Below are 14,855 nucleotides of genomic sequence, written 5' to 3'. Positions count from 1 at the left end.
ATCACAATCACTGAGATGACACATGCTTTAATACCAATTATAATGATTCAGTTCTAAGTACCATTGGCTAAACAATTTTTCGAACCTAAATTATGTGACTGTCAAAAACTTAAGTTCAAGTCGTTAGTTATTGATTTAGACCCTTATATAAGTCTTAACAATTACATTCATATCATGTGGGATGGGGTATCACACTAATTTAAACTATAAAATAAAAAATGGAGTATGTATCAAAGAATTGATGACAAGTATTTTATCCACTTTACGAGAAAACAGTAGAGAGTATAATAATAGTTTATATCATTAGAGCTGTACTAAACATATAAACATTAAAACCTTATAATGATTACAAAACTGATGATAAGTGGGCGAAATATTGCTCTAAGAAATAATTGTACAGTGTTAGAAGAGAAGATGAAGTCACCAGAAAAGTCTTTCAAGTTTTGACAACGTCATAGTCTCCTCAGTAAGTTGTGATTACAATACTGTCTATAATTCTTCTAAGAATCAATTAGAGAACAAAATTTTGAACCAGTATTTGACACTTATGAAAGAGAAATATCATGTTGAAATCATCACCTTAAGGGATGTCATTTGATATTGCAGAAGTCGAGTAGTGTCCTTTACGTAGAAAAGATTATTATTAAATGCCTGAAAAATTGTGAAATTGTGAAGCAGCATCCCCTTCATGTCAGATTATAGGTCTGTCCCACAAGTTATGCCATATAGCTGCTTTGCTGTCCATGTTACATCAGCAAGGCTTCTAAGAGGAATCGCAATCTCTTCTATAATTGTCATTAGCAGCCCCCTGCATTCTGCAATACACAAGGGGAAGTTCATTTTAAAGCTTACTCATACTTAAAATGTTGCAAATGCATACCACTAATATTTTCCATAGTAGAAGCCTTCATGGTTTTTTTTTGTTTAATCATTGAGGAAGGAGGATTTGAATCCTACTCTTTAAACAGGGGATCATGCATCAACTAATAAGTCAAATGCTCAGGTGCACCTCCATAATTAGAAAGCTATGCTTTCCTGTCTATTGGCAATGGAAAATGACTTTTGAAGTTGGCCAAAAAACTTTCCAAGTCAACTATTAGTGGCGAAATAAACAATGTCCACATAATGGCAGATTGTGGATATGATGGCCGTGTTCTGTGCTATGCTAGTGTAAAAGAGATGGTTAAACTTTGAGACTCCAAATGGAACAAGTGTTCATGTTGATTAAGAGGAAATTGCTAAAGCATGCAACAAGCAGAAGATGTGATAATGACATAGAAAAGCAAGGATGCCTTGATTGAATTAGATCATGATAGATCCGAAGGAAAAAACAATACTGATATAGAACAAATTCCTAAAGGAATTATTGTACTATAAAGATATAAGACTTTCCAACTTGAATGAAACAGGACTAGGATACCCCTGTCCTCCAAACTAGATGAAGGGACAACCAGATGTAGAGTTTTCTCCGTCTTTGGTTCTCCACATAAAATGATTACATTGTTCCCAATTACAAATTTTAAGAGCAATATTTGGGACATAAGTGAGGGCTAAGCTTCATTGTTCAATACTATTTTTGTATGCAAATTAAAGAAATGCAATAAGAAGAACCTGCTAACCTGAAATTTTACTAAAGTTCAGCAAAGACATTGAAGCAAGAACCTTATGTTCAACTTGTGCACCATTTTCCAGGATTTGTTTCAGTTGAGAGATCAGAGTGCAGAAGGTAGAGAGCCGTACCTCAGCATCAGTTAGTGAAGAAAGTGCACTGGTCAACCACACTACAGTAGTTAGGCAAGCAGTCACCAAATCCAAGTTTCCAGAGCTTAAACACTTAGAAATAGCCTTTAAAAATGATTTTTCCCCGCTTCCAACTAATGATACTGACAAATTCCTCAACCAATCTTCATTCGCACATTCTTCATCTTCCTGGTTGGTAATTAAAACTTCAGAATTCTATTATGTATTTGGTCATTTAAATAAAAGCAACCAACTATTTAAACGTATGTTCTATACTATTTGCAGATGTGCAGCGCATGTCTTTGCTAGAACTTAAATTGTTAATGTATATATCTTGCTCAGATGATAATTCCGATCATAAGAAGGGATGTCACCATACAGGAAAATAGCAAAGATATCATAGCATTAAAATCACATGCAATAATCACAATTTTTCCTCCATTTTTATTTTTTTCAACTGTAAATATATATGAAGCCTATCTCTTTCTTCGCTTTCCCTTATTTCATGTTAAAGGGAAAAAAAAAACCGATTATTCTACAATCAAGTATATCTAGCCATCAACTAAGCTGAAATCGGTCTGCATCAAAAGATAACTCATTGTTAGATTGCCAGGAATGATAGGCAACAATTTTACGATGCATTCTGTCAAGTTTTAGATGCATTATGTATATTCACTTTATTCAACTAAGCCTTACCTTCGCAACATAAATCCTTTGGTTCCGCTGCAGCCTTGCACACAACATAAGCCTGAAAAAAGGTTCTCCAATCTAGATGCTTGATTTTGACTAATAATTTATTATTTCTCTAAGAGTCATTTTAAAACAAAGTAATACTATATATATATAGAAAGTAACGAGAACAACCAACACGACACGAGTAGAACGGTTGTATTAGGTGGACACTCGTAAAAGTAATGCGGAACAAATGGCAAGATTCACAAATTAGTTTTATTTTAGGATATTCTAAAGTGGTTGGATTGGTGAATCAGATATAAAAATAATTAAGAGGTCTGTTTAACCTTTTTCTTCCCTTTTACTTGTTTCCTTTAACCTTTTCTCTCTTATCTGTTCCTTCTTAACTTTTTACTCAAAACAACTCTTATTGGACACCAGTAAAAGTAATCCAGAACAAAGGGCAAGATTCACAAATTTATATTACACCTTTCAAAAAAAACAAATTAGTTTCACTTTTAGATGTTATAAAGAGTTTAACTTGGTAATTCAGATATGGAAATAATTAAGAGGTCTCTCTATTAACCTTTTTCTTCCCTCTTGTTTCCTTTAACCTATTCTCTCTTACATGTTCCTTCTTAGCTTCTACTGAAAAAACAAGTCTTATTACACTAGGATCATCTCTTAGAAAGCCCATTTACCTCAATAACCATAATGGTACTCATTATATACATTAGACTTTGTTCTTGAGTAACTGTTTCTTCTTATTCAATGTATAAAGTTTTGAAAATTCATTTTGGGAAGAGATATACACTTCCAGTCTTTCACTATTAGCTCTTTCTCTAAATATTCTTTCAAATTTCATCGTGCTTAGCCCTTCTCTGCCCTATTCTCAACTCTATCGCTTACAGATTGCGTTCCCTTTATCCATCACCATCTACCACAACACTCATTATTTGAACAATTGTTTCAATCTTTCTCTCTGTAGCTTCCAACCATCCCTTTTATATATATATATATATATATATATGCAATATTACCTCTTCTTATCACAATAAGCTCTCTACAAACCTCAATAACAATGAACTATGAGTAGAGAAATTAAATAATTCTTGGACAACAATACCACTCCTATATGATTGTCGTGGAAGAAAGGAGAGGCAATGGTGAATGGATCGTAGAGATGAAACTTACCAATAGAATAGTGTCATCAACATCTAAGTCCTCTTCTTTGTCAATAGAGTTCACTTCACAACCATCATTGAACCCTGCTAGCTTTAGAATCCAACCCTCTGTCAATAACTTCCCAGACAATGAAAAACGTCCTCCCAAGATAAGTAGTGCTCTGCAACATTTTTCTCGAACCTCTTCATCAATTAAGCTGTTATCTAGTGCTTCTGTAATGACATCAAGGGCCTCCTGTCTGTATAAGCTGTATTTTCGAGGTTCTACCTGCAGCACGTGTTCATCTCAGTCTTGGCAAAGACTTTGGTCCAATATTAAGAAATAACATCAGAATAAGAAATTGAGAAAAAGAGTAAACAATCAGAATTTATCAGAAAAACACAACATCAGAATAGGGAAACGAGAAGCAGAATAGACATTCAGAATACGACTAGTAAATCTAATGGAGAGCTTACCAGATGATCTATGTTCAATAAAAGTGTAGCAACCAAGGGTCTTTGTACAGGAGGAGAACTTTGGAGATAGACATGAAGAGCATGCATAGTGTTCACGATCTCTTCATTCTTCAACTCACTTAAAAGTAGTGGGACATCTTTCCTCCTGTTATGATGAAGACAAAACATGAAAACAGATATCAAATGAATTAGTCTCGCTCATAACTACCTCAAGCTTTTCTTAATTAAATTTATATGCTATTGTTTTTTTTGCTTTAACGCCACTTCCACAATAGGGGAATACTTTATTGAAACAATCTCTCTTGACTTATCCCACACGATATCTAGAGGATATATCCATGGATTTCATCATTTTTATTTTCAATTATTTTTTCAGAAACACGTTGCTACAAACACAACTGCAGGTGGTAAGGACAAGATAAACAGCAGGGTCTTTTTGGACTAATATTCGACCAGTCATCCATAATCATCGTCACAATAAAGCGAAAAGAAAATTATAACATGGTTTGAGTACCAAATAAGAAAATGGAACAGGAATCTACAAAGCACTACAAACCCGAGACCTAGGTATCCTAACAGCATCATGTGTCCAGTATCCCACTATACAAATTAGAAGCATACGAACACGAGGTTGTGGATCTAAACGTAAACAAAGTCTAAAATCTAATAAGTTTCTCAAGTTTAGATATGGAGTATTACAGGGATATCAAGGTACATACTATATATACTCCATGTGATCATTTACTTAACTCCTCCTACCTCTCCCCTACCCCACTAGGCATAGGACATACATGCTCCCCCGTCCTTCACACACACACACACAAAGAGAAGAGAGTTAGAAGTACTCAGAGTCAAATAGGGCAGTTCCACTCGGCATTTTTTTCCATCTACACTATGTGCTGCACAGAATGCCAAAGAAGCAAAGAAAAACCACTGTAGAAATTCTAATAGAAAGATTAAATCTTAACCTGCTCAAGCATATCAGTTCTGTCAGTAACAACACTGCATTTCCTCTTGACTTATCCTGCTTGCTGCAAATCAGCTCAACCAGACATTGTTTGTTAATATCTCTTGCTATGTGATATCTGCAACTTGAATCCGCTTCAATGCAACAAGAAAGAAGTGCTGCAACACGTGTTTTCTCTTCCAAATTTCCTGATTCAAACCTTTGAATCAGAAATGGCAAGCCTCCAAGAGAAATAAGGTGTTTGGTATTCATAATTCTTTCTTCTGTGCCTAAAGTGGTAAGAAGTTGCTGTAATATGAATGTAGTTCTTTCACCCCTACTTGGTGACCCAGGTTCCCTTGAATTCCCAACTATTAGAAAGGCCAATGCCAAGGTATGCCTACAGTTCTCCGATTTCCAACTATCAATAACACGTTTCAAAATAAAGTTTGTAAGCGGCACAGACAGACATTCCAACGTTTTTCCTGTTACTGGACAAGTCCTGTTTCCCTGATTAAACCATTCCTTGATGGCCACTCTCTCAAAGGTTTGACCTGTCTCAAGGGTTACTGGGTCCTCAAACAACTTTCCAGTCAGAGGGCAAATAAAGTCCTGGGGTATGCTTGAGAGTAAGGATTCTTCATCAAAAAATCTGGAACTTTCATGCAACTCTGCACTGGGACAAGATCAATATGAGCAATCAATTCAAAATCTCGAATATAAAACACAAGCATCCATAACATTATCCCTTCAACTTACCTTCAAAAGAAGACCTCACTTTAGTTGGCTGCTCCAGAAAAAATAAAATAAAAAGAACTTATTAGTAAATAAACATAGTGTACATAAAAGGAAACAGGACTGTTTAAAGAATATTTTGATGAATTTATACATTTTCAAGAGTATTGTGGATCAGCTCCTCACTAGGATTTGGAAGACCTTTGAGAGTAACATCAACTTTGCACTCAGTTTGTTGTGGCTCAAATGCAGATTTCGCTAGCCTCTTGAGCATGAGTTCATTGGCAATTAAAAGAACTGGTGCATGTAGCACATCAAAATCTTGTGCGGTTGTTTGCCATATATTATCAGCTTTAGAGCGGTTATTGGTACAATGGATATCTTTTTCCTTCTGCATACTCAGACCTGGCAGTCTCCAATCTTTTTCAGCTGTTGAGGAGGTGCCATCTTCCTGCAGCAGAATTAGATCCTCAAAATGGTTGGTTAAAAGCATTTCTCTGAGATGATAGTTAGACAAAAATGGCGCAAATAAGAGTTATTTTCTGATGATATGCCTCTAATTGAGAAGGAAAGCCTCAAGCAGTTACATAAGCCTGCATGCAGAATAAACTTTTATGTCTAATTGCCTATATTGCACATCTCCAGAGATCATCTTGGAGTGTAACTGCTATAGAAACCATATTAGATGCTCTGTAGATTTTTTAAAAACTTTCATTATTAGAAAAAAGATAAAAGAAAATAGCTGTACGTATAAGGCCAAGCTACATAAAAGTGTTGAAGCTTAGCTTAAACGATCAAAACAGCAATCAACTTGGACAAGATGCAAAGTATTGAAATTAATATAAAAGAGTATCATAATGTGATATTGTCCTTGTTTCCAGTGCTAGAACATTGTATGTCGATTAATGGCAGGTGCAACTCATTTCCTATCAAGAAAATCTAAAGCTACAGTGGTAATAATACAATGCACTAGCAGATTCTGACATACTTACACTCAATGGCAGTAAAAATTTAACTTATAATTCTACTTGTGCGACGCAACTAGAAAACAAAGCAATTTGTGATGAATAAAGCAGCAATAGAAGTAAATGGCATGATGCAAACTATTAATGATGTATGTATTGCATGGAGAAAGCCAGAACTAACAGTCTTCAGGAAAATGGACAATAGGTGCTTTCATCGTTAACTTTCTTCTTTTTGACACAAACAAGCTATTAGAAGTTTGCTCATACTCTTTAGAAATAGGAAGATTACAGCATTTTCTTCTTCTGGAACCTTCTTTTTTTTCAAGGTCTGGTAAAACAAGTGTCTGCCATTTCAGTTTCTATTATCTTTGCTGTTCTGACATGCTGCTAAACCCATGATGCAAAGATAGCAAATACTACAGGCAACATAATATTAATGTAGTTAGGGGTAGTTATGAACAGTAAAAATGTGTATTTGGGAGCGAAGCATGACTACGTACTAATGGGCCTTCGTTAAAAGAGAAACATTCAACTTTAAACAAACATCTTGAGAATGCAAGGAGAAGGGCCATGGCTTCCTCTTAAGCCCTGCTCACGAATATGCAACAAAATGAGGACGTATGCAAGTTATAAGTTACTTACAAGAAACGATGCATCATCCTGTGCAAGCAAGGAAAACGATGCATCATCCTGTGGACTTTTGGAGGAAGCTTCACCATTATCTTGATATGGATGTTTAATTGCCTCAGAAGAGCATGTTAATGTTTGTTTAACGTCAACAGTATCACCATCAGAGCTTCTCCTACAAGTTTCACAGTTATGTGGCTCCACATTATCTTCAGCTTCCTCAAGTCCAGGTTTAATGGATCGGCCAAATACAGCATCATAAAACTTTTTACTGACCATTGGCTGAGGTGAGAAAGGACCAGCTGGACTAGCTAGCTGCGGAGAATGAGCAAGTGAATCGTCCTGCTGAAATTTTCCTGCTGATACAGATGGAATGTGGATGGAAGGAAAAGAAGGAGCTTCAACCCCCTCTGTGAGCCAATCCTTGTAATATACAGCTAACTGATAAGTGCTGGAATCCAAAATATCAATATACACTTTCTCAAGAAGTTTCAGTTTCCTTTCGCTGTTTACTGCATCTGATAGAGAATCAGCTTCCTGATTGTACCAAGCCTTCAGATGTGAAAGATGTGGAAAAAATAGATAGTCCCACAGTTCAGGCAACAAATTTGTCCGGGCCTGAAAGGGTGAATCACAAAACACCTGCAATATATGCTTCGCTGAAACCCTGTCTTTCTTCTGTAGCTTATAGATCACACTGAGGTAAAGATGAGCACATGCTGAGAGCATAGCATTAGGAACCCCACATGTGAAGCCATCCTTTAAATCATTTGAATTCAAGCCAGTTATCACACTAAGCTGCAATGAAGCTTTTTTCAATTCTTTTGGACTTACAGAGTCCGCAACAGCTTTTTCTACCATCTCAATGGCTTGTTCAAGGTTGAAAATGACTTTGCTCTCATTGTTTTGGTCTTCAAGTCCGGTGAAGCTAAGGAAGGAGAAGCAGCTGTGACGTAGGGCAGTCCGGAATTCCTCATTTTGGAGAAAACGTTTAATATAACCACTTAAGATGGATACAATGGCTTGAACAGCAACTTCATCAAGAGCGGGATGAGAAACTGTCGGTTCCAAATCATCGTGCTTCTGAGGCTGGGTGCCATCTTTGAAGCTTTTGCTATTCTGTGAACCTCTATTAGCCTTGTCAGAAGCGGTCTCCCGCTGCTTCACGCTGTTGCGATGATTATCACTATAGCTTCTTCTTCCAAGCAGAGGTTTATTAAAACCATTATTATGCCTCTTATCTCTTCTCCCTAAGCTATGCACTTCATTAAGAAATACATCGTTTACTCTCCCGTTTTCTTCCACACCAACCTCGACTATCTCATTTTCCTGAAACTCTTCTGAGGAATTGATATTCAACCATCTATCTTCTTGCCTATCACTAGAACCTCTTCCTTCAAGTCTTTCTTTATTTTCTTTCTTTAATTCACCGTTTAGTTTCTCTCTTCTAACAAGATAATCTCTTGGCCTCCTACCCGTAGTACCATCACTTCTCGACAATTCACCTCTCAAGTTGTACCGAGATATATCAGACCTTGTTCTCTCAGTCTTAACTCTGTTGCTAAATGGAGAATCTGTCTTACTCACTGCTTCTGACCTGATGGAGGATCTTGACCTCGTGACGGATCTTCTTCCTCCAAACCCTTCCTCCGCAAGAAGCTCCTCCAAAGATGATGCCATTTCGTTATGCTATTAAAATGAATTCCTCCCCTTTATGCTGAATCATGTAGCAAATAAAAATGAGCAACAGAAAGTGAGGAGAGCGGAAATACAGTACTAACTGAAATCAATCTTCTGCTATTTAGTGTCCACTAGAAACAAGAAAACTGAAAGAAGGCCAGCATGCAACCGATAACATCAAGTAAGGAAAGAAAATTGAGTTGATACAATATCAATCTAAATAACAACAAACTTCATTTCATCCAAAATGGGATTTCCACCAGAATAAATTAAATTTTACACTCCAATGAAAACTCCAAACAGATTCTACTTCTGAATGCCGACATTTCAAAGCATTAAACCCTGTACTCTCTCGTACAGAAAGAACACACTGTACTCTATCGTTGACTAGGAACTAGGAAGCGCCTGGCCTCTCTGATGCGGATTTTGAGAAACATAAAAGACCAGATAGACAAATATGATCAAACTACCTCAATAAAAGTATGCATTAAACACCAAATTGGTAATATATATATTTTCCATCAACATAATGCAAAATACCTTTTTATATCTACTTCAAACTTACTTTCAATCGATTCTAAAGAAAAGATGGACTGTAATTCAGAAGTTAGCAGATACGTAGACCGGAATGAACTTACTTTTCACTCATATAAAATCCACTGCAGAAAAAGATAGGAATATCCTCACTTTTCAACCTCCCCGGGCCTTTTAATGTGATCCAAGCTGAAAACAGAATTGGGCACGAAACCCGAAATTTAAACCTTGCTAATAGACAATATAAACTGAGTTGTGGAGGAGGCTTAGTGGGTGGAAAACAGATACGAAGAATCCTAGGATGTGAAAGGAATGGAATAAAGGAGATGCTGAGTGAAGAAAAGCCATGCCATCGGGATACATGAGTTGTTGCTTGTTTATAAAACATAAAAAAAAAAAAAAAAAAAAAGGACTGCAAAACTAAGAAAAAAACAAAGAGAAAAAAAGAAAGGCAAAAAGGAACGGTGAATATGGAGGGACATAACAATAGGCAACAATGCAAGAGCTAAGCCTCAAGAGTGAAAAATGAAAGCAGACAAAAAGGAACCTTTCTAGTCTCTACAATACGACTGTTTCAAGTTGTTCCCCTTTGTTTATTAGTTTAGACTTCAACGGTCTTAACTACTGCCGCCCTTGGGCTTTTGCCTACTCTCACTAGGGAGCGGTTGGTTCTATAACTATAAAAGAATACTTACAAGTTTTTTACTATATAATTGGTATATCAAGTTTCTTGATGAGGGCATTTTGTAGTTTTAGTTTCATGGTTTGTTTCAGTTCATGTTTTAGGCTGCCACCAAAGCAATCGCAACATTTGTTTTATGATGGAAAATGAAATACGTCTTGTAGTTCTAAGGTTGATGTGCAATATCCATTTCTGCAAAAACGATAGTGAAAGAGATGACGATAGAAGAACCCAACAGCAACAGTGTAAAACAAGATGAGTTGCATTTCGGCTTGAGTAAGGGGAGCATGTGATTGTCTTACTACATGAGGCCAAGTATATGGCATGGCAAATTCTATAGTAAGGCTAACCTTAATCTAAGGCTACGAATAAGAGCCATTAGATTTAAAGGGTTCATTTTCAGTCATTGATCAATAAAAAAAACTTATAACCTGTTTACTTGACAAACACGTTAAATAAAAACTTGTATAATCTAAAAATGATAAATTAAAAGAAAATAATTAATTAAAGCGAAAAAATTAACAAAGAGAATAACAAAATTTTGTGAAAATTAATCATTTATAATTATATTCTCGAGTAAAAAAGTTAAATATTGAAAAGTTTTTAAATAAATATTATAATAAAATTTTAGTTTAATAAATTAATATTTTAACTATAATTATTTTTATTTTTATTATTACTCATTTATAAATTAAAATTTATAAACCGTTAAATACTTTTAATTCAATAACAAAAAATGAAATGTTTAATTTTAAAAAAAATTAAATTTATTTTGACTTAATTGGCTTGTTACGATAAATCTCATACATTTATATTAATATTTTTCCAACGCTTACTCCTCTTTTATAATTTTTTACATTAATTCTTATAGTTTTACGTTAAGATTTTTAAACTACTAATTTTCTCCATAATGCCTTTTATCCTTGCTATTATTTATGCATAGATTAAAATTTGGAATCCATAAAATATTTTAAACTCAAGAATAAAAAGTTAAATATTTAATTTTCTCAAAAATTATGTTTATTTGACATAATTAACTTATTACGTTAAATATCACATATTTACATCAACATTTTGATAATGCTTGCTCCATCTTTATAATATTTTACGTTAATTCTTATGACTTTGCGTCAAAGTTTTTTTACTAAAAATTCTCACTATAATTTTTTTTATTCTTACCATTATTCATGCATAGATTAAAATTTGTAAACCGTAAAACACTTTAAACTTGAGAATAGCAATTTAAAAGTTTAATTTCTTCAAAAATTATGTTTATTAGACTAATTGACTTGTTACGTTAAATCTCACACATTTACGTCAACATTTTTAAAATGCGTGCACTTATATAATGTTTTACATTAATTCTTACGGTTTTACATCATGGCTTTTCAACTAATAATTTTCATTATAATTCTTTTTATCCTTACTATTATTCACACATACATTAAAATTTGTCAACCCTAAAACATTTTAAACTCAAGAATATAAAAATTTAAATGTTTAATTTTCTCGAAAATTATGTTTCTTTGACATAATTGACTTATTATGTTAAATCTCACACATTTACGTCAACATTTTGACAATGCTTATTCCACCTGTATAATATTTTGTGTTAATTTTTACCATTTTACGTCAAGATTTTTCAACTACTAAGTTTCAACATAACTCTCTATTTCTTTACCATTATTCTTGCATAAATTAAAATTTATGAACCGTAAAATACTTTAAATTCGAGAATAACAATTTAAATGTTTAATTTGTCTAAAAATTATGTTTATTTGACATAATTGACTTGTTATGTTAAATTTCACACATTTACATCAATATTTTGAAAATATTTATTCCACCTTTATAATATTTTACGTTAATTCTTACGGCTTTACGTCATAACTATTCAACTAATAATTTTCATCGTAATTCTTTTTATCATTATTATTATTCACACATAGATTAAAATTTATAAGCCGTAAAATGTTTTAAACTCAAGAATAATAATTTAGATGTTTAATTTCCTGAAAAATTATGTTTATTTGACATAATTCACTTGTTACGTTAAATCTCACATATTTATGTCAATACTTTAACAATCTTTATTCCACCTATATAATGTTTTACATTAATTCTTATGGTTTTACATTAATTCTTACAGCTTTACGTCATGACTTTTTAACTAATAATTTTAATTATAATTCTTTTTATCCTTACAATTATTCAAGCATACATTAAAATTTGTCAACCGTAAAACACTTTAAACTCAAAAATAAACTTTTAAATGTTTAATTTTCTTGAAAAATATGTTTCTTTGACATAATTGACTTGTTACATTAAATCTCACACATTTACATCAACATTTTGACAATACTTATTCTACCTTTATAATGTTTTACGTTAATTCTTACCAATTTACGTAATAGTTTTTCAACTACTAAATTTCAACATAATTCTTTATATGCTTACCATTATTCTTCCATAGATTAAAATTTGTAAGCCATATAACATTTTAAACTCGAGATAACAATTTAAATGTTTAATTTCTCCAAAAATTATGTTTATTTGACATAATTGACTTGTTAAGTTAAATCTCACATATTTACGTTAATATTTTGACAATACTTGTTTCACTTTTATAATGTTTTATGTTAATTCTTAACACTTTATGTCAAGGTTTTTCAACTACTAACTTTCGTCATAATTCTTTTTATCCTTACTATTATTCAAGTATAAATTAAAATTTGTCATTCGTAAAACACTTTAAACTCAAGAATAAAAATGCAACTGTTTAATTATTCTAAAAATTATATTTTTTTGACATAATTGACTTGTTACATTAAATCTCGCACATTTTTATCAATATTTTGATAATGTTTGTTTTACCTTTATAATTGTCAAACCCTGCTTTGTAAAATAATTATAATATCATTCACATGCTCGATAGAATGTTTGTATATTTAGGAAGTTTGAGAAATCGTTAAAAGACGATATTGCCCCTAATGGTATCATTAAGTCGATTAAGCCTCGAACTAGTTCAAATAGGAATTTTAAGGTGAAATTAAGAGTTTCACAGTTCAGGGATGACTCAAAATGGTAATTAGGAGTTCGAGGATCAATTCGGAGTCAAATTGAAATTTTCACTATATAGGGGTAAAATTGTAATTTTTCCATCTGCGGACAAAATTTGAGATTTTGAGAGAATTTAGATCACATTTGACAAATTGGGGAATGGTATGAGTATAAGGGATAAAAAATATGTCTATGGGCAATTTTTCAGTTTTTGGGGCAAAAATGTAATTTTTGATTTTTACGGGGGCAAAAGTGTAAATATCAAAAATTACTTCACCAAGACTTTGGATAAGTTTGAGAATTTTATCTAAGTTATGGATATTTTAAGGAATAATGTGTGGTGGAGATTTAAAGCTTAAAAGATAAGAATTTAAAAAATGGACCAATAATGTAGTGACATGTGGCAAGTTTAGATTATTATATTATTTAACTATAAAAATCAGCCCACACCACCATTTTCTCTTCATTATGGCCGGCCATAGCAAGAAAACAAAGGGGAAAAGAAAAACAAAAACCTAGGGGGAGAAATTCAAGGAAAAATTGGTGAAAATTCAAGGAAACAAGTGACCAAAGGTAAAATTTCTTGATTTTGACTTGTGCTTTACCTTTCCCATGCATTTCCCATCATTTTCCATGGTTGAATCATGTGATTTGAGGATGAATTCAATTCTGGAAAAATGGGTTAGGAGAGAGAAACTTGTTAGATTAATTTGATTTTAAGTTATGTTAGTGTTTTAAGTTAGTTTAGCATATTTAGGAACAAAACAACAAGAAAAGAATTTATTTTCCTCCATTACCATTATTGGCTGAATTTTCTAGGGGAATATTGGCTGATGATCTTGATGTTTATTTGAGGAATTATGATGAATAATGATGAATTATGAGTCTAGAAAAATAATGGAAATTTTCGGAGCAAAAATATGAATTTTTACCCATTAGGGGTATTTTCGTAATTTGTTATCGGGACTGATAATTTGCACCACACTGAGGAACATTAAGTCAATTTGGGTGCAATTGAGGTATAGAAACTGAAAAAAATTAATTTGAGATTAAATTGGACGCGTTAGTAATTTAATCGGGTAATAGGCCGAATTAGGTCAGCACCGCATTTAAGCGGTAGTCGGATAAGTTGCATGTCATATCATGCATATATACCGAGCCTGAATTGATTTTATAATGGTCAAGCATTGATGTGGTGAATTATGTATTGTACATTGTGGATAGGTGGTGAGCAAATTACACTGGTAAAAGTACCAAAATTGTGCTTGAAGACTGGGATTAGGAGTACATCGACTCCTAGAACTGTGAGTGGACAACTTATCGTCTTAAATATCTAGAGTAATTATACTTGTTTGATGCTTTTATTGAATGGTGAATTTAAATTATAAAATATTATGTTTTCCAATTAAAATGTTTTTTAATAAAAATGAGATTTATACTGGTTTTGAAATCAAATATTGTTTTGGGAAAATTGAGTATATGGAGACTGTGTTGAAATTTATGATTTTATATGTTATTGAAATTGTGGCTTATGACACTATGGTAGCATGATGGCTAAATTTTTGAGGTTGGCA

General features: G+C 33.1%; 1 protein-coding gene across 1 annotated transcript; it reads right to left on the bottom strand.

The window, feature by feature from the left end:
* LOC18589685 (putative E3 ubiquitin-protein ligase LIN) lies at positions 421-9,027 on the bottom strand. The gene is made up of 8 exons (XM_018126875.1): positions 7,341-9,027; positions 5,888-6,184; positions 5,758-5,785; positions 5,021-5,669; positions 4,053-4,197; positions 3,607-3,864; positions 1,620-1,929; positions 421-815 (listed from the first exon to the last, which is right to left on the bottom strand). Exons 1-8 carry the CDS (start codon positions 9,003-9,005, stop codon positions 697-699), a joined length of 3,471 nt encoding a protein of 1,156 aa, XP_017982364.1. The 5' UTR covers positions 9,006-9,027; the 3' UTR covers positions 421-696.

This window comes from Theobroma cacao, chromosome 9, assembly GCF_000208745.1.
Source record: "Theobroma cacao cultivar B97-61/B2 chromosome 9, Criollo_cocoa_genome_V2, whole genome shotgun sequence".
Lineage (NCBI taxonomy): Eukaryota > Viridiplantae > Streptophyta > Magnoliopsida > Malvales > Malvaceae > Theobroma > Theobroma cacao.
The sequence above is the reverse complement of the archived record's forward strand: the minus strand, read 5'-3'. Positions and strand labels throughout refer to the sequence as shown.